Source organism: Phymastichus coffea, unplaced genomic scaffold (genome assembly GCF_024137745.1).
Source record: "Phymastichus coffea isolate CEN01 unplaced genomic scaffold, Cenicafe_Pcof_1.1 PCOF00240, whole genome shotgun sequence".
NCBI classification, from domain to species: Eukaryota; Metazoa; Arthropoda; class Insecta; order Hymenoptera; family Eulophidae; genus Phymastichus; species Phymastichus coffea.
In genome coordinates, this window is record NW_026707051.1 from 1 (window position 1) to 27,182 (window position 27,182).

The following is a 27,182-nucleotide window of genomic DNA, read 5'->3' on the forward strand; positions in this document are numbered from 1 at the left end:
AGCAGCATTTACCTGACGTGTTGCCTGCAGCGAGAGCAGCAGTCCGTGCATACAGTATTTCTCAAGTGCATCATTCTTTATCTTTTCTTTTCTTTTTTTTTTTAATAAACGATAGATTTCTCCATGACTCGTCGCCGTCGTCGTTGCTGTCGTTGTTCGTGCGAGAGAAGTTTCTAACCAAGAAATTTTGACAAGAGGTCGTCCATCGCGGACTAGTTTGATCGACAAATGACAGTTGCGACCGAGACGACGCTTTAATTGTCGTTCAAGCCGATCGCATTGGCATTCACTTGGATCGTGGAGGCCCGCATTTGCTTAGCATCACAGCGAGCGCGGGGCAAGCATTGCTGCTCTGAATGCAAAATTTCGCATTTTCGTTGTCGTTACAAAATAGACGTACCAGGAGCCGTTACGCAAAGGAACAACTTTCCAACTCAAAAACCACGCGGAGCTCTTTGCGCAGTTCACCTCGAAAAACGTAAATAATAAAGCAACTCGATCTTCTCACAATTATCAGCGGCAACGAAAAAAAATCAACATACATTGAGAGAAGGCTTCCGAAGGACGTGTCGCTCTCTCGCCATCACAACCTCGTCAAGTGTACGTTAACCTCCTGGGGTTTTTTCTTTTTTTATATAAATTATATAAAGTCATCATTGCAAAACTCGCGTGCGCGCGCTAATAACCGGAAAATTTGTACAATCATCGTACAAGTCAGTCAAATTTCCGCGTTCGCGGCGCGCGCCATCCGTCGCAGGAAAGTCCTCGGTTTAATTGATCCAGGCGGACGCTCCGCGAGGATGTCGATCCGCGCGCACTCGCACTCTCACTTTCACGACGACGCCGGGCGCAATTATATGAAAAGGAGAGCCCGGAAAAGCCAGCGAAAGAGCCGATTGATCGCCACGCGAGAGCCTGCAATTACTTCGAGCGCCTAGGAGCGTCGCTTCGATAATCTCTCCAAGCTGCGCGCGGCACGCGGCACACGATGCTACGTCGATGGCTGCGAGCGGCTTTTACGCGCGCTCGCTTCTTTCTCATTTTAATATGCCTCCACTCCGCGGCAATGTTGTCTGGGAGAGGCTGTACGCGAGCGTTTACCGTGCCAGCAGCACTTTCTTCCCCCCGCTTGCCGCACCCGGCAAAGCGTCATAACGGCAAAGCGTCGTTTCGGTCGTTGCTCGTATTTAACGACGCGCTGCGACACTTCACTGTGAGTTCGCGCGATAACGTGGATGATCATTTTGCCGAGTCCTCGCGAGTTGCTCACACCGGACTTTTGATGCACGTTGGCGCTTAGTTAAACAATTCGCACCGTTTTGCGAATCGTCAGAAACACGTGGACATCACTTCGAGAAGCACTCAATTCTATCGTGTGAGAAATTCTACAGGACTGTCGGTGAAAATTTGCATTTAACAAAAACAAAACAAAAACGAACGTTTGCCAAAACGAGGAGAGAAAATTGGGCAAATTGGCGTGCAGCCAAGGAAGAAAGTTCAGGCCGGCGGAATATCATAATCGCGATGTGTCGCGCCACAAAAGGATCAGACGTGACGAGCTTGGCGAGCCGAAAATGCGTGACAGCCGCGAGAGGAAACGGCGAGGCAGAGGCATTTGAAAACCGGCCTTACGTAAACTTTCGCCGGTGACCTTCGAGCACGGAAGATCCTGCGCAGGTCGGTAACATCCCCATGGCTTCGCGCATCGCTCGGTCGCGCTCGATAGTTTAAGAAACGTTGTATATTGAGGATCGAGCCGATGTAGGCTTTTCTTTTACGAGCGCGGCCGCTACGAAGCTAAAACTGCTGCCTAGCGTAGCGACTAAAAGTTGAATCGTTATAGTAATCGCAAACTAGGCGCAGACGTGCGTGTCTGACGAGCGTGATCGTGCTCGAGCGACGTCCGATTCAAATACGTCGCTCGTCCGCAGAAATTCTGCAGAGAGTCGACGGTCGTCATTACGCTTGCAATTCCTTTGCCGGCGAAATGATCGATCGCACTACGACAGATCCCGGCGTCCGGACGATTTTTCCCAATTGAGAAACGAAAAAATCATGCAACACGTATAAAGTCGCCAAGGTTAAGTCGACAGAGCTCGATTTTTTTAGTGTTGATTTTCTTGGTTTGCCTATTGTTTCCAGAGCGACGCTGGCGCTGTCGCTGTTTCTGAAAGCCGACACGGCAATTGTACCACCACCTTGGGCTGATCCCACGAGTAATCCTTGCGCTGCTCAACCACGCGGATGGCAATTGCTTTATTGGCCGGCCGATGGCAAGTGCTACAAAATTTTTCAGGTGAGTGTGACTCGACAAACATTGACGCAGTTTAACGGTATCACGGGGTATTACGGGCACTGTCACGTCGATAGTTAAAGCTTTGAACGGGGGAAAGCCAGATTAAAAAAATTGTAAACGAGAGAGAAAGAGTCCACAACGAATGTCTTTGCCGTTGTAAACGAGTTGATAACAACAAAGGGCATTCGGTCGGACACGGATCGTTAATATGCAATGATTGACTCGAAATTGGTCAGATCGGAGCACCGTGCCCTGAAACAATGGAGCTAAGTCCATCGGCAGTGGGCACGGAGACGAAAGCCGAGTGTCGCTGCCCACCAGGCACAGCGCAATCGCCTCGAGACGCGCTCTGTCACCCGATATTTACCAGAGCGTCGTGCCCGAAGGGCCAGTACTTCGCGCCAGTGCCGGAATCGGCCGGCAAGCCCAGGTACGCACGTGCAACGAACTGTCGCGGCTACGCCACGCCTCGACTGCACCCAGCACGTCATCCACGCCTTAAAATTTCTCCTTGTGCAGCAGCCCGAACAAGCGCTGGGGCGTGTGCCGCGAGCCCGAGCAGTGTCTCGCGAGCGACCAAGTGTTTTGGCCGAAGGACGCTCAATGTTACGCCAAGTACAGTCGAGGACCTTGCCAGAAGGGCGAACTTTTGATTTTGGACAAAGACGGATTGGCTACGTGCAGCTGCTCGAAAGACGGCGAGCTCGGCAAGTTTTATTCGCCGTTCGCCGGTGGCTGTTACGAGCATTACACGAGAGGGCCGTGCCAGCAGCCTGGCGAATTGTTTTTACCCGGAGCTAGGTGCGGCTGCTCTCCCGATCTACCTCAGTTCCACGTGCCTACGAAGATGTGCTACGCGCTGGGTAAGTGAACAACGCGGCCAACTCGAGAATACACTCACCGAACGACTCGCCAAATGTTTGTCGTTACTTAGGTGGAGTGGGCCCGTGCACCGTGGGTCAGCACTATGTGCTACCATCCGCGGCAAATGCCAGCCAAGCTATTTGTGCCTGCAAACCGAGCTACGTGCCTCACGCCAGCGGCCACTGTTACCGTATCCATACCCAAGGACCCTGCCCTTCTGGAGAGATGCTCGTCAACTCGACCACCTGTGTGCCGGTGCCTTGCAAACGCGGTCGCTTGTACTTCCCCCGCGAAAGAACATGTTACAGGATTGGCTCTCGCGGTCCTTGCCCGAATGGCCAAGTAGTCCTTTACGACTACAGCGCCAGACCATCCCTCGACGGTATCAGTTACAATGGTGTCTGCGGCTGTAAGAGCTCGATTAAATGCTCCTCTGAGGTGACCGATAATAAATGCGAAGACACTCCGGGCATGGTCCTCGTTAACAAAGCGTGTTACAAGTTGTACACTCGAGGACCATGTGCCAATGGCGAGTGGTTGGTCGCACAAAGGCAACCTAAGGATGAAATAGTCTGGAGGCAAAGACACATTCTACCCAAGGCGAGGTGCGAGTGTAGACCTGGTTACACGAGAACCAGCGAAGTAGAGAGCAACAGTCTGCTCGTACCGCACAAGTGCCAACCTCCCACGGTGGGACTCGCCAAGTTCCTCAACGAGAATGTTAAACTGATTAATCTCCGATGAGGACTGTCTGTATGGGAAGTCAATACTGTGATGATGAACACTTTGTACATATATTATACACGGTTCTCAATCCGCGAAGGCATCGCTGTGCCAAATAACCAAAATACTCGTTGGTGCCTCGCGTGCGCGTTGACGGATTCTTAAGGTTCAGTGTCTTTTACTATTTTTTTTAATTTATTGTAAATACCGTTTGTATCTTTTCTTTCTTAACGAAGACTGCTACCTATTCCTTCTTTCGATAAGTGAAATCTTGAACTTGTAAAAAGTATATTTGAATAAATCTACGATTTAAATTTAATGATTCTATATGGGCACTGTTATTTGTTTATCTCGTGGATAAGCACTTACTCTTTCGTATGAGTCATGTCACGAATCTGTTGCTCCATCGTGTGTATCTGCTTGTCTTTGAAGTCCAGTTCGCGCTCCAGAGCCGCTATTTTTTCTGTCTTGTCATCGAGATCCATCTAAAAATAATCCGTTTGTACAATTTAAAACAAATGTAAAGAAACGGAATTAATTATAAATATTCTTTACTCGAGAATGACTGTGTCGAGACATTCTACAAGTGCAAGCTTGTCACTGCGAGTACTTACAAGTAACTGATCCTTCTCGTGATCCAACTGGGCCATTGTCGATCGATGACAATTGATCTCTTGCCTCAGCTCCATGATCTGATTATCTAGTTGCAATTGTTGCTGCTCCAGATTTTTATTTCGATCCAAGGCACTCGATAACTCATTTTCGCACCGCTCCAGTTGACCCTGCACGTCTCCTAACGCCTGGTCGGTTTGGTCTTGCAGCGTTCTGTAAATTTAGGGACTACGTAAATTGTTTGTTAAGTAGTTAATGTAATTATTGATTCTATGACATTTTGAGTGGAAAATGCTTTTTAATGAGTTATTAAACACTTAATTATCCACCTTTTTTCAGTACTATGCATAGTAATAAAAATAAGTTAAAGTTTTAATCAATTAATTTATCAAAATACCTTAGTTGGAAATACTGAGTTCTTTGCTCACTGAGCTCCTGTTTAGTTCTTTTCAATTCTTCCTTAAAATCTTCAATTTGCTCATCAAGACCACTGATTGCAGCGCGCCGACTTCCCTGCGCAATAAAAAGTTCCCTTCGTTCCTGTTCGACTTTGGACAGACGACACTCCATTTCGACCAAATTCTCGCGGAGTCGACGTTGCTCGGACACGTGCGTTTCCGTAGCCAACTACAGGGTTTTTTTTTAAGGGAAAATGCCATTCCCAAAAGATGATATGTAGAGGTTTACCAATGCCAGAGAAAGAAAAAAAGTAGGGCAAAAAAGATTTTAGTTTAAATTTAAATTTTAAAAGTATTTTTAAAAGATGAAAGTAAATTTTAAAGTATTTTGGTTATGTGAAATGGTCCTAAATAAATTTAAAAAGACTGAATATGAAGAGTATGTAATTAAATAAGACCAGAGATCAACTCCTAATCTTAGGTAAGACTGAATGAAAAATTTGTAAGTACGAAAAATGGTAGTTAGAGAAAACCACATGCAACCATATAAGAAGAATTTATGTACTCTATACAATTTAGGATTTACAAAGGAGCGCAAAGGAATTCACTTTTAAATAATATCTTTCAAAATCACCTTCAGTCTTTCTCGAAGCGCATCTCTTTCACTGATAAGCCTTTCCACATCGGCTTTTGCTTCATCTCTATCACGTTCAAGTTTTTCAATCTACAATATAATAATATAATATAACAATATAACAAATATTACAATTGCTACGAGTAAGGCTAATTTTCAAAAGTAATGATTTTCACTTAGTGAATACATACTTTATTACTCATACTTGAGCTTCGTCTTTCATTGGAAGGTGACGCTCCACAGCGACAATGATTACATGGAGAACTAGATCGCTGCTGGTTTTGATACATGAGTAATTTATTTTCTAGGTTAAACTTCTCTTGGCAGACTTCCTTCTTCTCACGTAATAATTTTGATATGGCGTGTTCTTTTTCACTCAGTTGGGCCCGCAATTCACAAATTTCCGACCACAAACTGTCCTAAGGAACAAATACTAACATTAAATAGATGACCCGATCAAAAATAATTATATATAATTAGTTAACATACATGTTCTTTTCCAGTATCTTGCCGGTATTGATCTGATAAATTAGCACACTCGATTTTTCCACGATCAAGTTCCGACTCTAATCTCTTAATAGTATTTTGTAGCTGAAAAATGAAAATATATTATATGATTATCTATACAGGTTCACGCACGTTAAATTGTTAATTAATGTAATACCGAATCGATTATTATATTCTTCTCTCGGATTAAGCTATCGGCGGTATTGCTTCGTGACGAATCACCAGCAATATCTTTTGCACAGGCACATCTCTTAGGGCTCTGCTTTGAATGGCTTCCTACTTCATGACGATTACTAGATTGATCCTGATTTCTTGAGGCTTAAAAATAAACAAAATAAATCAAAAAACCCTTTTTATTATGCTGCAGATTGCGAAGTAATGAATGACACGATTAATCTTGTGAAGTAATATACCGGGAACCGGTTTCTCGACAAGTTTCTTTCTTGCGTTAACAACTGCTTTCCGCTCCTTTTCTTTGAGCTTACAATTATTCGGTTTTGCATTCTTTTGGTTTACAGCTTTTGGAGGAAATAGTTTTTCCGAATTCTTTTCAGTTCGTTCTTTAATTTTTTCTAATTCGCGAACTTTAGTCTTGTATAACTCGTTTTCTTTACGAAACTTTTCTACTTCCCGTTTCAAACTCGATTCTACAATATTCGTGAAAATAATAATTTAAATATACGCTAACATTAGTGAAACATACCTATCATTGTTAAATTATTTATTTTATCAGTCATCTGTTTCTTTTCTTCGAGGGTACTTTCCAAGGTTCTCTGCACACTTGTCTTTTCTAATCGACAAGCTTCTAAATCAGCTCGCAGCTCTTGTGCTTCTCGACGTTGTACTGTCAGCTCGCTTTCAAGTACATGAACTTGAATCATTACATCCTCCAATTTTTCCTACACGCAAGAACCATCATTTTCTATTTCAAAATCAAATCATCATAATTAATTCTTTACCTGTAGCCTACAAACTCTCCTATTATTTTCCTTGACTGTGGAGTTACAATCAGCTTCAACTCTCAAAGCAAGTCTATCTACGTCCTTCAATTCTCTTTCCAATTCTTCGTTTCGTTCAGCTAATTTCATAGCTTGGGCCATCGCGTCGTGCAGTTTATTCAGAGCTTCTTTCAATTGTTGCTCCAATTTCATCTTGGCTTCTTCTAAATTAGCAAGTTCGTCTTCGTGAGAGTACCGATGGAAACCGTTCATTTTTTCCGACCTGATGCAACAGTGATCTTTATTTATAGATGTACACGGTCTGCCACCTTCTAGCATTGTACGTAAGCGGGATATTTCTTTTTCTTTTGTATTCAACTATAATTATATTCATTGTATTATAATCAATGGAAATTAAAATTTAAAGTAATGTTAAAATTTTTAATGAAAATTTTTAATAAATGTTATAAAACATTCAAGGATTATAAAATTCATAACTGTACTTCAACAGTCTTGCAATCTTTGCATGCCTGTATAAAAATATCAAGGTATTATACCTGTGATTTCAGTGTCTGAACATTTTCGTGACTGATGAATAATTCTTCTTTCAATTTTATGACCTCATTATTCAAACAACTTATTCTATGATCAGCCTTTGACACAAAATCAACAATATATGGTTCAACCTTTCTTGAACTGAACGATACAGATGAAGTACTAGCCCTAGGAAGAGGCTCAGTCTCTAATGTTGGTCTTCTTAGAGGATAACAGGTACGTTTTTTAGTTGCTGAAAGTAACCATGGTAAATTTATAAAAAATGAATTTAAAAATATTCAATTTGTAAAAATGAAGTTGTGAATTTACCTAAGTTTACATTATTTACAATTGGCTTACAACATTTCCCTTGCAGTTCCAAAATTTTTTTTGATTTATTTGAAGATTCAACTTCTAGCTGCTTAATTCTTTGTAAATTTTTTGAAAATGATAGCTGTAAGTCACTATATTCATTCTCCAATTTTCTTATTTTCTTCTTATATTCATTACTTTGCTTCTGACTTGCTTCTTTAGCTTCTATCAATTCCAAATGAAGTTGATTACATTCTTGGACTAACTTTGCATTATCACATTTATACGGATCTACTGCTAATTGTAATTGACTACATGCCTAATTGTGTTAAAAAATAAAATGTGTGTTAAAGCATGAAATTATCTATTTTACATGTAAACAAAACAAAACAAAACGAAAAGAAAGAAACTCACAATAATGGAAATCAAAATATGAATCAAAGCAAATTAGTACTTTTTAAATATCTCAACTCACAAGCAAAGTACCAATACCATTACTATGTATTAGTATTCTGAAGTATTTGAAAATAATAATATCAAGTAATAAAATTATATAAACCTCAATGTTATCCTTAGCAAGAGACTGGAAGTGTTTCAAGCTTTCTTTAGTTTGCGCAAGATCAACCAGTAGAAGCTCAATCAAAGGCAGAGAATCAATCGACAGTGCTTGTTTGTATCCTAAGGCATCTAAATTTTTCCTTACAGTACGGTATCGCCCCGCAACACTATAATTGTCTGCACTCATATTTAAAATAATATATTTCTTTAAATAGAAAATGCTGTACAGTAACTATTATATGTCAATACAATATATTTCACAAAACATCATCTACTAATGTCACATCAATTTATTAAGCCACATAACCTCTATAAAAACACTAAAGTATAATATATTAAATTTAATCGTTCATATGTAAATTATTCCTTTAAAAACTTGAAAACTTATCATCTTTTTTAAATACATTTGTTGCTGGTAAGTAACGTATATTATTTCTCTGCTACTTGTAATGTTGCACATCAATAAAACCCTTTCATTCTCAGTACATTCATTCTTCATTATTCATAAGTAAAACATGTCGGACCATACAAATATACAATTTTTAATTGAAGATAGCGAATGGTAAAGTTGTAATAAAATATATACACTTTGTGACGCCATCCACGCCAACGCTCGATATTTTATTATATTGTGTCAAACGTCAAGTTGCCATTTTTTAAGTTCAATTTAAATGTATTGCCACTACAAAGGCATAAAAATTGGAAAACCCAAGCCATTAGTCTGTGGCGGTCTCATGATTCGACCATCCACATCTAGATGGTATCGACCAGCCACGAGCGGCAAGAAATACGCTTACTGAATATATAAGTCCGCATAGCGATACGAGCAGCACTTCGAACGTATATGAGGCAGATGTTACCGGCCGTCGAGCCTTACTGAGGAATCCAGCCGGTAGTATCGAGACGAAACGCTTCCTACCTTACCAATCTCTCTCGAGTGTGAGCCTGGCTACACCTCACACTACGGACTAACCTTTTACACGAGACTCCTCGTTCACACCTATCCATACGCATTAAATCCTTATAGCTACGTATAAATGCGGACGGATACGGATGCGAATCGCAACTCTCTAGTAATAAACATCACTAAAAATATCTAGTTCGATTATTTAGTACCAACACTACCGGTAGTGAGCAAAAGTAACTGTTGTACCACATTTAATGAACGCTTATCTAACCTTTACATTATTGCAGTCTATAAGATGACAAATGATAGAGAATTGATAGACTTTCAACTACAATTAGTGGAATTAGGCCTCTTAATTTTATGGAAGTACTTGAATATATGAGAGGAAGAAGAAAATATATATAAATGATATGTATTAATCATCCCAAAAGCTTTTTTTACATTAGCATACTCATCAATAAGCAATATTCATGAGAATTTGAAAAGTAAATTGTAGACCTGACATTTGAACATTAAATATGGTACGTTCGGCGCTACAATTTTAAACAACAGTTACTTTTGCTCACTACCGGTAGTGTTGGTAGTAAATAATCGAACTAGATATTTTTAGTGATGTTACTAGAGTTGCGACTTGCGATTCGCGTCCGTATCCGTCCGCATTCATACGTAGCTATGGGACCGGGGGGCCTATTCTGAAAAAAAATTTTAGCACATGTCATAAGCATTTATCACATCTAAAGTGATTAATTCTGTGGTAAACTGAAGTGACAAACTGATTTACCACAAAATTTTTTTTCAGAATAGGCCCCCGGGGTCTAAATAGCTACAAGTCCACGGCTAAAGAAACTCAGCAGGAAGTTAACGAAAATCGACCGAAAAAAATTATAGTAAAACTGCGCGTGGTTAATAAAAATAGCAAAAGTTATTTATAACTCCGCACAATTTCATTTTCATTGATAAAAAAATTATCAAAGTTGATCACTCATAGATCATCGATAACTGTATCTGCGTGGAATTTTAATAAAGTTTTTAGAGAAATAAACCCGTTCAATCGTTAGCAAAAATCTCGCGCAGTTTTTCTATCCAATCAAAATATTATTATAACCACCCATTAAAGAATAAATATTATTTCTCACTACAGTCATATACATATGCACCTGACAGATCAGTCGGTAACATAGATCCGTACACTTTTATTATTGTAAAGCACACTCTCATGTATTTAACTAATAAGAAATAATATTTATTCTTTAACGGGTGGTTATAATAATATTTTGATTGGATAGAAAACTGCGTGTGATTTTTGCTAACGATTGAACAGATTTATTTCTCTAAAAACTGTATTAAAACTCCAAGCAGATGCAGTTATCGATGATCTGTTAGTGATCAACTTTGATAATTTTTTTATCAATGAAAATAAAATTGCGCGGAGTTATAAATAATTTTTGTTATCTTTCTTAACCACGCGCAGTTTTTCTATAATTTTTCTCGGTCAATTTTCGTTAATTTCCCGCTGAGTTCCTTTAGCTATAAGATTTTGATATTCAGCACGTGTTCGATTCAAATTCAAACAAGTACAACAAATTAAATGTTGAATGTATTTGTATAGCTATTTAATCCGTAGATAATATATTTGTACTCTTAGATCGTAAATGTAAATGGTCATTTGGGAAAACTTCAATAAGTCTCAACAATAAAAATGGATTGCTTTGCACGCTATGTTCGTGAGCTGTGCAACGGATGTTTTACGATCTTTTAAAGCTTTTCGAAGCACGTACAACACTCCTTTTTTATAATGAGACGTTCAACCCAAGCAGCCCCCCCCCCCCCCCTCCTTGCTCTTGCTTTTTTTTAATTGAAGCGGACCAGAATGCACCCTTTAAGGGCAGCAAAGGAAAGGAGAGACGTGTGACGATAGGATGATGCAGCAATCGAGCCGAGAGGAAACTCAGGAGCAGATAGAGACGAGTATTCATGAAAATAAGTCGCATCTTGATATTTGTACCTTGTAGCCTGTCATTTTTTTTTCATTTACATTTAAAAAAATAAATTATATCCCTAAAGGAATTGCGGATATCTGTAAAATAAAATCATCAGGTCAATGCTTTTGATAACCATAACTAATTATTTTGGCTACTTAATCATAACAGTGCTACTTAAGTATTGAGTGACAGTCAAAGACTTTAATAACAATGAATAAACATTGTTGTCGACTACTGCACCAATATTAACAATTTAAATAATCAAAATACTTTCGGGCGAACTACTATATAACTGTGAATCCGTGTAGGTATAGTGTTTTCAATTAATTATATGTGATATATCTCCAACTTCCATAAATAAAATTCCCTAAACAAAGTTAAAAGTTTATAAATATAGTGTATTATAAATTTGATGGCCATTAATTTTGATTACTTATAATAGAGATAAGTAGAGTCAATTTATATTTATGATCTCTTGGCAGCATGATTAATAAAAAAGAAAAAAATTAAAGCAATATACAAGTCGCAAAGCAGTAATTCATGTAACTAATAATATCCCGTAAATATGTAATATCTAACTAAACACTAACTTCACTCATAATATAATAAAAAAAAATATAATAAAAAAAATAAATAAAATAATCAGTTATAAACATATTTTCAAAAATTGTATTTTTCAAAATTATTTTTACGCTCAATCGAAGATTGCATCATGCGAAAAATGTAAAGTAGGGAGTATTGAAGGATAACCTCATAATTTATAAATTACGATTTTTTCTGCATAGATAATTTTACAGTATCTATTCTTCTAATATAATAAATGGATTTTATGTAACTAATTCCATATAACACTAAAATATCCTATCGACCTAACATTTAAATTGTTTAACCATTTTTAGAAGTACGAATAATTGAAAAATATAATCAGATCAAACACAAAAATTACGTGAAAATATCAAAATACTCCATCAACTTACCATCTATAGTTTCTAACATATTTATATCAAATGGCATTGTGTTATGTGAATGAAATGATTTATTTTTAAGAACTGGATTATATCAGTTGACTAGTAACTCTAATTTTGACTTGGAATATGGTATCTTATTTAAATATGCATGTTGATTGATTTATCCTGAATTATTGTATATTAATTTTCTTCAAATATATTTCTAAAAAATAATGGAAATATAATAATATAAGCTTAAAACAGAATGATTAAGCGAAAATTCTAACTTCCATTTTGAAAAATTAATGTTCCATCTGATCTGTTACTCCAATAAATATCTTAATATTTTAAGATTATATGAAGTTTCATAGATTGTATGTAATAAACCTAATAATATTACAGCAAATATATCAGACTTGTTGAAATAGAAAAAAATTTCAAAGTTTGTATGATCCCTCTGTTCACATGTTCTTGAATTCACCAGAGCCATTGGCATTGAGCATAAGTATATTTGGATTCTCTTTTTCAAAGGCAGTCGCATCTCTACCTCCAGGTCGTTCTTCTTGACCCCATTCACCAAGTGTACCATGCATCACATCAGGTAGTTTACTTCTTTCCTTTTCTGCTTTCTGTGACATTTACTAGAATTTTGTTATTGAATACATAGGGACTTTTAAGCTCGTTTCTGATTTTTGTCAACTATTTTCAATATCAATAATTAATACAACTGAGATTACACACAAATAAATGAGTTTTATTCTTTCCATTTAACTTACAATGTTTGACAAAGTTTTACTTGTAACTAAAAATAGAATCTTACTACTCATGAAGACTGAACAAGCAATTTTGGTTCTATAGAATGATACAAAAACCAATAAGATAAACTATACCAAAACGTGACCACAATTGTATGACAATTTTATCAAAGTTGGTGGTCGCAATTCCTGTTTGTGAAATTTATCTTTAAATGCACTTATCCAACAAAAGTTAAGACTCAATATGGCTAAATTTATGACAGAAAAATTATCAAATATTCACAACACTGCATGATGAAATGATTCCAAAAGAAATTTATTGCAATAATTCTCGACTTGTCTTTGCAAAAATTTAGAGATAAAAATACTAAAACGAGTTTAAAGTATCTGTAAATGTATTTATAATTTTATCTACCAACCTTTTGATCTTGTTTAGCAAACTTATCGAACATATTTGCATATAATTTCTTCTCCTTGGCTAATTCTTTTTTAATTATATCATTACAAATAGCAACTTGTTTCACTGCAGCTGGATTTTTTGGTTCTAATTTTAACACTTCCTGAAAATCTTTAATTGCAATTTCAGGTGAAGCCAATTCCAGATAAGCCATTCCTCTTCTAAAATGAGCTTTTATATTCTTTGGCTCCAATTCAAGAGCTTTGTTGCATGCTTCTTTAGCTTCAAAACCATCTTTTAGTTTGAGGTAACACATTGCGAGATTTAAATTTGTATTTAGTAACAAAGTATCTCTTAATGAACGCATATCTTTAAATTCAAAATCTTCATTTATGTACTCCATAACTTTTTTGTACATTTTTATGGCTAGACTGTATTGATTATTTTTAAAATAGGTTGTGCCTTTTTCTTTATATGCTATAGCCTTTTCAATTTTCTGATTAGGATCCATAGACCATGCTTGTGGTCCCTCTTCAAAGCTTTTCAGTTCAACTTCATACTCAACATCAACACATGGTGGGACCTTATATTCTGGTTTTCCAGCCTCTTTGAAAGCATACTTGCTTTTAAGTTTAATGCTTGATATTTCTCCTTTCTTGAACTTTTCTAAAGCTATTTCAAGACCTTCTACAATGCCATCTGCCTCACCCTCACCTAATGGAAACTTAACATCTCTATCTTCAAATACTAATCCATCGTAGAAACCTTTGACATGAACTATAACAAAATATTTCATTGGCAACTTATAGAACACTAGAGTAAAAGGTATAAAAAAAAATTACAAAATGTGCATACCTTCAAGCAGTGATCCATAAGCTGGAGTTAAAAATCCTTCTCCAGCTTTAATTATATCCCTTACAATCGATTTATCTTTATCAGGACTCAAATCCTCACCTTCCCAATCGATCAATTCAACCTATTAATAAATAAATTATAACCAATCTTTATAATTTATACATAAACAATCAACAATGGTTAATAACTTACTCTAAATTTCAATGTTGAGTTTGGTGGAATTTTGGGGGGACTACCAATATCACCATAAGCATAATCTGGAGCACAGATCAAATCAGCTACTTCACCTTTTTTCATTGTTGCAACACCAATGTCCCATCCTTTAATCACTCTGCCCTTTCCAAGATCAAATTTGAAAGTTTCATTCCTGTCTTTGCTTGAATCAAAGGGAGTACCATCCAAAAGAACTCCAGTGTAGTGAACCTCAACATGGGCTCCAACTCCAGGAGTTCTTTCTCCAACACCCTCTTCAATAATTTCCTTAAGAACTCCCCCATTCTTCTGTGGTGTTATATCGACAGCCATGCTACATTGAAACAAAAGTATTGAAACAATCTTTTAATAATTTTTTATGAAAATCTATCATATCACGTAACGAAAACGATCTTGTTATATCAAGCGGATAATTGATTTATTTAATTACTGAAATTAAATAAATCAAAAAATAAACGCTACAACTCAATCAACGTACTCTAATCTTAAATAAGTTTTAAAATAAATAGTAAATAATTGATTGATCGAGAAGTCGGCTAAATTTTAGCCTAAAATTGACAGAGCATAAATGAGATGCAATGAATAATCGGAATAAAATGGAAAATCAACAATGTTAACCACGTGGTGTTGTATAACCGCGTCTAACGTCCAAAAATTGTATTGAGAAAAAAATAATACGTACATGCGATTGGTTTCGGTTGGAGTTTGTTTTTCTAGGCGTTTTCTACTTAAAGTTTAGGATAGGAATACTTACACGTACGAAGAGTTGATGAAGAACTGAGCCAAGAAAAATTGTTCAATAAAATTACAATGCTTTTAGAATCACTGTAGAAATTGCTGGAACTTCATAGCGTATAGGCGAATGTTTTACGAATATAGGTATCGTGATGACGCGGTCAGTGTACCACCCTTCCCGGCGTCATATGTCATATATAGAGACCGGACAATCTGCCGAGTGCCGATAAATTAGATTTTAGATTATCTGGACATAGAAGACCACCGCGAGAGGCACCACCGGTACATTCGTAGATGCGAGTGATGCGACCGACGTGGAAGACGCCATAGCATATTGAGGGGCCGGGATACAGCTGCTACTACTATTCAAATTATTCAATTCTTCTTTCCTCCTTTATAGTCTCCATGGTCTAAACACGCCTGAATATAACCTATTTAGTACTGCATTTAATGTGCCATTAGATTATATTAATAATAGTTTCCATAAAATATTATATCTATAAATGTCTATTGAAGTCTAATTACAAAAGTGATAATACTGTACGTTGTATGTATGTACTACATTATAAATTGAAATTATGTATTATTCATTTCTATTTGTTTGTAGCATAAAACATGTCAGATGCTCGTTTACGAACGTTAAAAATTAAAACTGGAGTTGTAAAGAGGCTGACGAAAGAAAAAGTAACATACGAAAAGGAAGTTACATTGCAGCAGGAAAGGGTCGACAAGCTTAAAGAACAGGATAAAGATAAACATGTAATAAAAAAACAAGAAGAAGTATTACAAGAGTCATTGATGATGATACCTGATTGTCAACGTCGTTTGGTGAAAGCTTTTGAAGAACTGAAAAATATTATTGATTCTGAACAAGACTTGATAGAAAGTGAAGAGTATGCTGAAGCAAAAAAGGTATTAGAGGCAGCTGAAAATCAAGTTTTAAATAAATGATGCCGTTTACGACATTTTCATCAAATCATTTTTTAAACATAAACTTTTTTGAACTATTTTATTGAAGCGAATTCTAACTATAAAAATTTGTCTAAAAGTCCTTGTGTAACATTAGTGATCTAAGATGACTCAGTTTAATACAAACAATTCGAGCTTAACTGCTATTCCACAGATAAATGATGAATTGTTTTTTGAAACTTTTACAAAAAGTCAAGAAGCACTAACTAACAATTTATCCCATAGAATGGTTAAGCGTACTGAGGAACTTAAATATAATATATCTATGATTTTTAATTTGAAGAAAAACTTTGAAAGTTTGAAAAGTGTATTATCACAGGACAACTTGAAATATGATCAATTTTATCAACAAAAACAATATTTGAACGATTTGAAACTTCAAATGGAATTCTTATTAGAAGAAATGAAAAATTATAAACAATATTTACCTGTTCAAAAAAAGCTTGCCTTAATTCCTGATCATGTGAAAAGAAAGAAGAGAAATCGAAAGTCAAAGAAACTTGAATGTAAACAAGTAAAAAGTTTTATTAAAAGTAAAGTTGGTAAAAAGAAGCCTATTTTGAAGGATGATATTGAAAATTTATGTAGAAGTAACCATATAAGGCTTTCAGAAGTAATTTCAAGAAAAACCGAAGCACAGAAATTTATAAATTTACTTCAAGATGTGACTCAATTAAGAAAAGTTAAACTTGCAAATGCAAGAGTGGAAGGAAAAGTATATTCTGATGAAACCAATGCTGTAGTTGAAAAAATAATTAATGGGATAAAGGAACAATGGATACACTTGATAAATGAGTATAATTTAGAAGAACGTAATTTAAAAGAAATTATGAAAGATGATACTTCAAATAATTCATCAAATACAGCAAAACTACATTATTGGGAAAAAATATTATTTGGTGATGACATCTGCAGGACTTCTTATGACAGCTTAGAAGAAAATTTAAAAAAATATTATGCTTTGCTAAGATGTATGTGGGATGATTGTATTGATACGAATGAAGGATCAAACTTACCTCTTGGCTGGGTAATGCCACAAGAACCATCTCACCCTACATGGGAAGAATATGTCAAAAAGACATCCAATTGAAATTTTAAGGACCTAAAAGTTAAGGATTCATCTTCTTTCATTTGTTTGTAATAAACTTACACTGGCACAATTACCTAAGGTAATGCAGAAATTCAATTTTATCTGATATCATTAGTTAAAAGCTTTACTTGATTTTTTTCTATTTTTTTCCAGATGATTTCCACAAAACTCTTACTATGATAAAACAGGCTGCAAATATGTACTGCATAAGGAACTATGTATAATATATAGTTTTTTATATAGAAGATATATAAGAATTTAGTATTTGAGAATCACTTAATGTACCTTAATTTAATAATGTTTCTAAAATTGAATGCTGAATGTTGAAACATAATATAGCTTACTTTATTACATATTAAGAATTAATTATTTCTCTAATAAAAACTAATTTACTTGATAAAATTATGACTAATAATTAGAATGAACCTTACTAATGAATTACTAATCATTGAAATATTTTATATTCTGTCATAAGTTTTAGATAATGATTAAAAACACTAATATTAAAATTTGTAAATGAACCATCATTGTATTTAAAAATGCAAAATTCGACAAATCCAAATTTCGAAACTAGTATTTTGATATTGAAACGACATTGATAAAACTATTGATAACTTTTTAAGAAAAGTAAAGATAAATTCAATTACTAAATTAAACTAAATAATTAGATTGAGGCTACATTCATGCTTAATCTACATAACTAATATAGTTCTTTTTATTGTATAAACGAGTTCTGGCCTTAAGTTAATAAATTTTGGATGAATGTTACTACTAGGTATATCAATTTGAATCTGCGTTGACTACATTCTAAAAGCATATACAGGGTATATTTTGAAGGTCAAAACTACAAACATGAAAAAACATATTAAAAGAACAATAGCATATATATTTTGTACAAAGAGAAATATTCTTATTACAACATTATAAAATCTATGTTGACACGCGTATTCGCTCACGATAGAGATAATAAGTTTGTAGAATGATACAGCTCATACGATACGCGATAACAGGGGCGTTATTATTTTTGTTTTTTCAATAGTTTTAATTCCAAGGGAACTTCATCTGTAGGTGTTGCTTCTAAATTTTTATTTCTCGTCATGTCCCTTTTACCCCTTTTTTTCACTTTCGAATCGTTAATTCTTGATTTTCTTTTTTTTTTCTGTTTGCTTCTCATCTTGTCTTCATTCTTGCGAAAAATACATCGACAAGAAATACATTTAATACAAAATAAACACATTTACGTATAATGCACTATATAATTTATTTATGCAGTGTCGGAGATATACCACTTATATCAATATGTGAGTTTGTTTTTATCCCTTACGTTTAATATAGTTTCTCGAAACAATATAGGTATGCCACGTTAACGTTACTCTATCAACTAGTTATTCTTTTATCTTTTTTAGAATTAGACTGATACACATCAACTAGTACTTTATACGCCTGAAATCTTTGTATTGCGATGTCCAAATGGTCCTTTTTGAGCATCTGATTTTATTCTTACTACTACACTTTTTATACGGTGATCGTTTTACAGACTTCACATTTTACATTAAAAATGCATTCACGGTGTATATTTTAACGTAATAAGTTGATGTCGCATATTGTAGCAAAGAGACGCTTTATTTGTTTTATTTTATTTGTGGTATTTACTCAACAGCTCGAAATTAAAGAAACTTGAAATATTAAAAGACGAAAAAACATTGTCGAAATATTCACATCGTTAGTTTATTAATATTTTTAGTGTTAATGGTTCAAGAATTAACGTGTTAACGTTGTCACTTTTTGTATGTTAATATACGCGATTTTATTTTTAATCTCTTACAATATAGAACTTTTTATGGACATTTACTTGACTTCACAACATTAATTTTCATTATTTTATCAATGCGATATTTGATCTATAGTCATTTCCTAGACTTTTTAGATAATTATATTTTATACTTTAACAGTTAAAAGCTTTTCTGTCAACATAGTTATATTTATTATTTTTCCACTTAGTCATCATATCAAATGATTTTTAAATTTATTTTAAAAAGATTGCACTTTTCGACCATGTATTTTATATTTTCAAGTCACTTTCTGTGATTTTTTTCTGGATAATGAATAGTGGCTTTAAAAGTCAATGGCTTTATTGTTAATCTCTGGTCCTTAAAGTTTCGGGAGTTGGCCTGGTTTTACCCGTGATTTAGAAAAGATTCGACAATTTTTCTGTAAAAGTTTCAGTGTCCAACAAACTTCGCGTGACTTTTTTCTGGACAAAAAGTCTGTTGTAATTAAAAGTCGTCTCAAAATCTGGTGGCAATTTCGATAAATCTTCATCATCTTTTTGGTTTCGAAAAATGTTGTACTGTTACACTTATTGAATATTTTAGACTAGCACACTAATCACGATGACAAATAATGTTATAGTTCTAGCTGTATCTAGGTCTATTATCTGTATGCTTCGATCAGCGCTCATTTCCATGACTAGGAATTCTCGTATTGTGGAGTTTGATATGAACGCTGATTGAACAAGCAAGCTTTAGCTAACGGCTAGACTATTGAACTAACAAATACGTTCTACATCTTACAGCTTACATCAATGACGGATATACACTAGCTAACGAGGACGAGAAAAAGATTTGTTTTGCAGTTGGACGCCGATCCGTCATCGATTTGAAAATAGTTACTAAAAATCACAGAATTCATAAAAGGAAAGACAATGATTTTTGATTTTTGTTCCTTTCGCTTATAGAAAAAAGATATATTGCATAACATCACGCAAAGTATAGTTTACCTTGAGAGTATAAAAAATTTTACAGCGCATTATTAATACAGCGTATAATGCTTTTTACTTTTAGGTAAAATAAGGGGACAGTCTCTTTTACTTTTTCACAACAGTGAACTAAATTAGTTGCACTTTATTATTATAAAAGTTACAAGATTTTTTATTGGCTTATTTTGCTTAAACTGGAATACAAAAACTATGAGATCTGTAAAAACGAATAAAAATACATTATCATTTTGATATGAAGTTTCATTTTTGATAGATATCGGAGGTGTTCGTAATTAAATTGCATTAAAAATAATCGGCAATTTCATAGTTGAAATATTTTTTAATATTTTTAAAGCTCTATGATCACATTTAACAAAACTATAGAAATTTTGTTGCACTCGACAGAAAAATAGATGTATATGTTTCATTACTGTCCCCTTAAAACGTAATACAAACATCGCTCGAAGTCTATCAATATGTTATTACATTGATTAATCGCCTTTTGCCATGGCTCGATATAAAGTAGTAAGAATAACCATTAACGAACAATTACCGTACAGAACTATTTTGTGCGACAACGCTGAAAGGATGTGCACGCGCTAAAGCACAATAATTTTTTCTTATACAGTGTTAGTTCAATTGTTGTTGTTGGAATGACAATTATAGTCGGAATCTACAACGAAAGTTTCAAAGTTCTTACAATTAAAAGATTTATTTAGCATACTGGTCCCATTGATGCATGTTTTTTATAAACATTTAAGTACTTTTTATGTATATTAACTCCAGCGTTGTTTACAAATCAGTCTCTCACTCAGTTATACTTACAGTTTACCAAAGCTTTTAAATGGTTTGGTTTGTCAAATCTTACAAGGTTTTTTTCTTTTGTTTTTGTTTTTTGTTTTTTTTTTTTTTTGACAATACAATATTTAAATTATGACTGTATGAATTTCTATGTTCACTGTGGGGTGTAAGATAATTTTTGATAGTTATTCGTATCGCGAGACTCACGATCGATTAAACTAATACAGTGAACATATAAAACTCAAGAGACCAAGTCAAGCTATATTTGGCGTTAAACACTAACAAGCACGCAATTTTATCATTAAACATTAAACCTCGAAAGCATACGACGAGTACAAAGAAACAGAAAAGTATAGCTCTTTTATCTCATCCATAAAGCTCGCACGCACACTTTACAAGACACATAAACAGCAACAAATTACTAGATCGTAAAATTATGCAAGTCATGAATTTTTTAACTTCGTGTTTTCGTCAAGCTAACATTGGCAGAGGTTTCTTGTTTTTTATTTGTTATCGGCTAGAAAAGAAAGAAAAAAACGCAAGACACGACGCAGGAAAAAAAATGTATGTGACAAAAACATTTTTCACCCCCTTTAAAACCTTTTTGACGCATTTTCTTATCTTTCCGGAAAAAAGTCCTTGTGGTTTTGCCCTTCTTACTAAAAATCACAATCTACTTGCGGAGTGATCACAGTTCGACAGAAGGCGTTTAGTACAATAACGTTTTTAATCTTGTTTTATTTTTCATCTTTTTTTTGTTGTTTTGTTAGTTACAACGTGTGAGGTGTAACTTTTTTTCTCGCAACGTTATCTTACTTTTTTTGCATAATAAAGACATGTATGTTTGTATATTCCTACAATAATATATGCTTCGGAAGAATTATTTACAGTACATATATAATAAGAACTTTTCGTCACATCTTTTTTTTCAAACGAAGAATTTATGTCCATGTGATGTTATTAAAAATCGGACGATTTTCAAAATTATTAAATGCCTAATTTGTATTCTTTTTTTTCGATAATTTGATCTTGATTTCATGAGATATGTGATCGGCGAAAATTAGTTTTCGTTTATGATCGTTTCTTCTCTTTCTAAATCAGTCATTATTATGTAAATGCATTGTAAATACATGTAACAAAACAGATTCTTTTTTAACGAGTAATTATAGTTATACAGCACAACGATGACTAACAAATATCCTCATTTTTATCAGTTTGTGTTAGTGTTGTAGTCGTTACAAAAGAAAAAATTATAAAATTGCTTGATTATTGGTTTAAATGAACAGTTGCATAACAAATGATGCGCAATTTTCTAAATTACTAACAGAAAAAGTAATGTGAAGCAAAGCTGATAAATATTTTAGTAAATATAAAATCGAACAAACAAATGATTAATTTTCGTAAGAAACACCAAGAAGATCCACAACATCGAAACGCAGTTGTCAGATTTATTCCTGCGTCTGTATATACATATATTTACAGTAGTCAGTTCCCATAAAAATAAATCGTGACTAAGAGAGCGCAAAACCGCATTGAGCAATAAACACTGGGAAAAGCGCACGGAAGAGACAACACTGATCCTCCCCTTCGCGTTTCCACATGTTTTTGTTCGAAAATTAGGAGAAGGAATTACCGTGATTATGTGGTGGTCTAACCGCGTGACACGCCCGCGAGTTTACGTATTTTTCTGTTGTCGTCGATTGTCGTAAATTGACAAGAAACCGTTCAATTTCCCATGCAAATTTCCATGGAGGTGACAGAATTTCACGCTCAATCGAAATTTTGCCTAATTAAGCGTTAAAACTGATCGGATTATTACGCAATCAGGCTAAATTTAATGGAAAATTTCGCCACGAGAAGTACGATATTAATTTTGTTGCGTTTTCATTCCATAAATTAATATAAAATCTCATAGTTAACTTTACGATTAATGCTTAAGTAATATCGATCGCAAAAAAAAGCAATTAACAAAATAGATACGCAATAAAAATTAAAAAATCTCCGAATATATTCTTTTGTTAACCAGCAACAATTTCATACTCGGAAAAATGTTAGAAGCATTTCAACTGTAAATGTTTCATCAAGGAACCATTGAGTTTTATAGTTAACCGTAGATGTCTTCCTTTGCTCGCAATGGGTGTAAATCACACAAATTCGCTTGCAAGGTAATCTTTTCTCCACGATAACCTTAGAAAGAGAGGAGAGAGAGAAAGAGAAAGAGAAGAGGTGTACACAACGAAGATTAAAAACAAAGAGAGAAAACATGTTCATCCCATTATCACACTCCAATTATTTGTTGACTTTGCGACGGAAGAGTATTGGTGATTTTTGCTCTTCTCTCTTGTATGCGAGAAAAAACTAGCGTTGGGGAGTTAACGCCAGATTTTTCGCCCTCTCGAGATCAAAAGTACCCTTGGTTCGCTTGCTCCGCACGCACGTCGTTTCTTTGATTTAACCGATGCGACGACTCAACATCCACTTTTCTTCTTTAAAAATTTAATTCTCAACACGCCGTGCGGAAAGCACGACTTTGCCGCACACTCGGCGAAAAACGTGCGCTCGAATTCGCGCTTCCCCCACGTTATTTCGAAAAAAAATTGTACCTAACATGTTCGGCAAAGAGATTTTCGCCTCGTGTAGCTTTCCACCTTCGCTTCACTCGAGCGTAAACCAAACACGAGTGGAGTATCTATGCTTTCCCAGACTAGTTAGATAATGTACTGTTTGCGATGCGGTACAATTAACGCACAAGTGCCATTTATCGTTCTTAAGGATTTTTTAGTATCGATTATGCTCGAGAGCGACAAATCAATCGCAGCGAATCGTTGAAAAACGACATCTTTCAAAATCGCGCGAGAATTAGGCCGCAAGCCCATCATCGCCACGGCATTCTTTCGCAGCAGAACAACGCGCTTTTTCCTCTGTACCCCGAGCGAACTTTTCAAGCTATTACCTCGCAGACGGCAGTGGGCACTCGGCTGCACTAGCTTGCCTCGCGCTAGCGTAAAAAGCGGCTTGCAGGTACAATTATAAATAAGTACGGAGCGAGCGAGGCTAAGAATCTCAAGGTGGCTTTGTGTCTCGACGAGCTGATATATACTATTCCGTCTGGAGCGCAACGCCGCTGTAATTATCGTAAAGCCTAAGGGCGATTCGGCGGGGCGCAACGTGAAGACCGTTTAAAAATTAATAATTGACTTTGTGCAAATAATTGCTGGAGTATGCCGTTCGCACTCGTGATGAAAAGTTCTTCGGTCGAACGAAATTATCGGCGACGGGAACGTGCCGTTCGGAGAGAGCGATTTAAATTAAAAACGCCGTGATCGCTCATTCACGCGTCAAAATGCACGTGAGATTGCGCCGTCGCGATGGCCCGAAGTATTCGTTAATGGAAAATTAATACGTCGATGAGAGGAAAAAGCCGAATCGAATATAATTTCGCAGAGTTAGTAATGAAAGTCGGCCTCTCTCTCTCTCTCTCTTTCTCTCTCTCTCTCTCGAGTTTCCTCTCTCATTAAGTAATTGCAGGGCAATTACATTAGTGGTGAAATAGAACTCGCAGCAAACTTTTCGGACGAGTCGACGACGAGGGACTTTTGATGGTTGATGTTAGGCCCATTTTCCATCGATCTATTTCTCCTTCCCGCTCTCTCTCTCTCTCTCTCTCTCTCTCTCTCTCTCTCTCCCTCTCTCTCTCTCGAGCCCGCACGCACGAAAACTACCTAACATTTTGTTTACATCAAGTGTAAATGAAAGCGAACCGGGGACAATTCGGGGCAGCGATAAAGCTGCGAAAAGTTTACTTGGGATGGAGACTTATGTCCTCGTTTTTCACTCCCCGGCAAAAGCGTCGCGTCATATTACAGCTGGGTCTTTGTTCGCGAGACAGCGAAGAATGATGGAAAAAGTCCGCAGCAAGCGAGTCGAGCCTTGAAGCAAACGGATCCTTAGTCCAGCTCGTCGAAGTGCTGGCTGAGCTCGGTATACCGATAGCCCTACAACTCGGAAAACTCGCGTCCATTGCTCGTCCTGGTCGTGGTGGGTCTGTTGCCGCTCGGACTCGCATAAGAGTGTATGATGTGGACACGCAGCTTGACGTCACCGGAGCCCGAACGTCCACCCGTGGGATCGCCGCCGCCGCCGCGCTGACGACGCGAGAAGCTCACCGTTGTCTTGCAGCAGCAGTAGTGGAACAGCTTGATGTAAGCACTGCGGAAGTGGCGATCCGCCACGCAGTACAGCAGGTTGTTAAAGCACGACTTCGACAGCGCGAACCAGGCTAGGTAGAACACGATCTTCGGGCTCACTGGCTTCACCTGCGAAACAGGTTTCCCGTGTGATTTCCCGCTCCAAGTTGGCCTCCACTTTGTAACGCAGTTGATTCATTGCACGGCACAGCGGCCGAGCGGACGCAAACAGTTTTAGAGAGGCAGCTTATAACTGGCGCTAATGAGAATTAGAAACTCGCAAAGGCACGCCTCAACGCCGTCGAGTAGCAGCATGAATTTCGCTCAAATTAACCGAGGTGTCAGTTCACAGTTTTCAGGTGGATGCAATTGAAACAAAGAAATCGTATACTCACCACGCTCACGCAGAAGGTGATGCCAAGGGGCAACCAGAACAGGATGAAGAAGAAGAAGCTGTACATGTTGGCCTTGGTGAGCTCGTAGTCCCAGTTGAATGCCACCGATGGCTTGTAAGAGCCGCGCATCGCGCTTCTGACGCTGAGGATGAGTCGCGCGTATACGAGGACGGCGAAGAGCATGGGCGCCACTATGATCACCGACACCGTCACTATTCCGCTCGTGTTGATCCTCATCATGAACGGCTTCTTGCGATCGATGTCGCACAGATTCGGGCCCAATTGCAAGTACGATTGCACTCCCACCAATGTCAATGCGATCAACCAGACTACGATGAATGCCGCCGTCACTTGGCTTGTCGTCAACGCATTGTATCTGCAACGATCAAGTTCCCTTTCGTTATTACTCGCAAACGGCTTTTCCTCCTAGCTTATTAAGGCGCCTCGTCCCGGGATCACTCCACGTAACGCTCGATTGTTCATTAGTTCGTCGCAGGGCCAAGTGAAAGGGAACTATCGATCGCTCCAAGTTAATTCGTTGATTCGCGCTGGCAACGTTTTAATTACACAACCGGAGAAGGGGGATGGCACGGGTCGATGGGGAACTCGCTTTATGCCGAACGTTTCCCGGGCAGCAAGTAAGAATTTGATTAACAAACCGATACATAATTTTGGAATTTCATTTGTCGACATGAGTTGTTACTTTATCGCGAGCATTGTAATTTTATTAACCGCGCGCGGAGATGGGGATTGCATTCAATTATCGGAATTCCGAAAAGCGAATTCGAAGCCGCTCGTTGATGCCAATTTCAATGGCCGCGCACATGTGTTCTATAATTGTGCATTCCTGCAATTATAGAACAAACTGCATAATTCAAGGGCAAGCAACTATATCAAGTGATTTTCCGAATTAAGCTGCTTTACGGCGCTCAGTCTCGCGCTAATTAACTTGCCTAAGAGAATTGATTACGCGAGTCGAGAGCGAGACTGTGGAAATGTCATCAGCACTTGCTAATTTGCACGCATACGTGTAGCAACCAAGTTTTAATCGAAACCAAGGTAGAGCAGACTGACAAGTGCCAGTACACAATCTAATCCTGCCAACTTCGAGCGAACTCTGGGATAACATAGCGTAGGTAACGTGCCGTAGCTGTGTTTGACCGAAAGTTCGATCGCAAGTGTGTATTACTTGACTTTAATTTATACCCTGTCACGCGTATCGCGAGTTTCACCTGATCCCCTCCCCCTTCCATTTCTCAGCCAAGATTAACGTTTGATACGAAATCGACTTGCATTTTACGGCGAACTTCGCTCGCGAATACGCCACGACAGTTATCAAAAAGTATGGGTAGGTGCGGCTGTTCGCGAGCCTTTTACGCACGCTCATCGCGCAGACAATTCATGTCGTTTGCCCTGCCTCTATCCGCTCTACTCAGTGTCATATTTCCCGGTGTATGTAGTTGAAAGAAAAAAAGAATTTTTCTCTGGTGGAACGCACAAACTATCGGCGGGAATTTCGCTTTGGAAAAAAAAAATTCCATGAATCGAATATGCGATTCGAACGTGCAAGGCAAATTATTCCACCTAGGAGCTACGACAGAGGCTTATGGATTTTTCTTTACTTCGCAGTCTGCAGCGACGCATATTAATTCGATTCGGCAGCAAATGAAAGCTCGTGCCGAATTTAAGCTCCGACGAACGACGATGCAAAATTTAAAAGTCAAAATCACGATGAGCTTACAGATTTGAATAAGACTCGAGCATGCAAGTTGCGCGCCGAATATTTCATTGGACTTGATGCTCGATGTGCTGTAG

General features: G+C 36.8%; 6 protein-coding genes across 11 annotated transcripts in view; 3 read left to right on the forward strand and 3 right to left on the reverse strand.

Moving 5' to 3' along the window:
* Positions 1-2,142: 2,142 nt before the first annotated feature.
* Positions 2,143-4,184, forward strand: LOC131674417 (uncharacterized; the record flags this gene model as incomplete). Its single annotated transcript, XM_058953086.1, has 4 exons — positions 2,143-2,296; positions 2,533-2,726; positions 2,816-3,159; positions 3,231-4,184. Coding segments are annotated over 4 exons (1,366 nt in total), but the record flags the coding sequence as incomplete, so codon positions are not given.
* Positions 4,128-8,563, reverse strand: LOC131674421 (centrosomal protein of 135 kDa). Its single transcript, XM_058953096.1, has 13 exons — positions 8,378-8,563; positions 7,837-8,137; positions 7,530-7,759; positions 6,994-7,350; positions 6,738-6,933; positions 6,192-6,352; positions 6,017-6,118; positions 5,719-5,946; positions 5,528-5,617; positions 4,893-5,008; positions 4,498-4,708; positions 4,253-4,368; positions 4,128-4,185 (listed from the first exon to the last, which is right to left on the reverse strand). Exons 1-13 carry the CDS (start codon positions 8,561-8,563, stop codon positions 4,128-4,130), a joined length of 2,352 nt encoding a protein of 783 aa, XP_058809079.1.
* Positions 8,564-12,046: 3,483 nt separating this feature from the next.
* Positions 12,047-15,318, reverse strand: LOC131674413 (peptidyl-prolyl cis-trans isomerase FKBP4). Of its 2 annotated transcripts, none has more exons than XM_058953076.1 (5): positions 15,187-15,318; positions 14,412-14,745; positions 14,220-14,340; positions 13,387-14,141; positions 12,047-12,841 (listed from the first exon to the last, which is right to left on the reverse strand). In XM_058953076.1, the coding sequence occupies exons 2-5, from the start codon at positions 14,742-14,744 to the stop codon at positions 12,674-12,676; spliced, it is 1,377 nt and encodes a 458-aa protein (XP_058809059.1). In that variant the 5' UTR covers position 14,745; positions 15,187-15,318; the 3' UTR covers positions 12,047-12,673. The 2 variants fall into 2 exon arrangements, with proteins under 2 accessions (XP_058809059.1, XP_058809060.1); XM_058953077.1 differs by having other exon boundaries at positions 12,719-12,853.
* A 464-nt stretch (positions 15,319-15,782) lies between these two features.
* Positions 15,783-16,118, forward strand: LOC131674422 (tubulin-specific chaperone A). Its single transcript, XM_058953097.1, has one exon. The coding sequence runs from the start codon at positions 15,783-15,785 to the stop codon at positions 16,116-16,118; it is 336 nt and encodes a 111-aa protein (XP_058809080.1).
* Positions 16,107-17,593, forward strand: LOC131674416 (CAP-Gly domain-containing linker protein 1-like). The gene is made up of 2 exons (XM_058953085.1): positions 16,107-17,305; positions 17,380-17,593. The coding sequence occupies exon 1, from the start codon at positions 16,243-16,245 to the stop codon at positions 17,224-17,226; it is 984 nt and encodes a 327-aa protein (XP_058809068.1). The 5' UTR covers positions 16,107-16,242; the 3' UTR covers positions 17,227-17,305; positions 17,380-17,593.
* A 526-nt stretch (positions 17,594-18,119) lies between these two features.
* Positions 18,120-27,182, reverse strand: part of LOC131674415 (melatonin receptor type 1A-like) — a 58,219-nt gene continuing 49,156 nt past the window's right edge. For all 5 annotated transcript variants that reach the window (XM_058953079.1, XM_058953082.1, XM_058953083.1 and 2 more), the window contains 2 exons: positions 25,368-25,743; positions 18,120-25,101 (listed from right to left, as the gene is read on the reverse strand). In XM_058953079.1, coding sequence (XP_058809062.1) covers positions 24,781-25,101; positions 25,368-25,743 — 697 coding nt within the window. In that variant the 3' untranslated portion in view covers positions 18,120-24,780. The remainder of the gene's footprint in view (positions 25,102-25,367; positions 25,744-27,182) is intronic.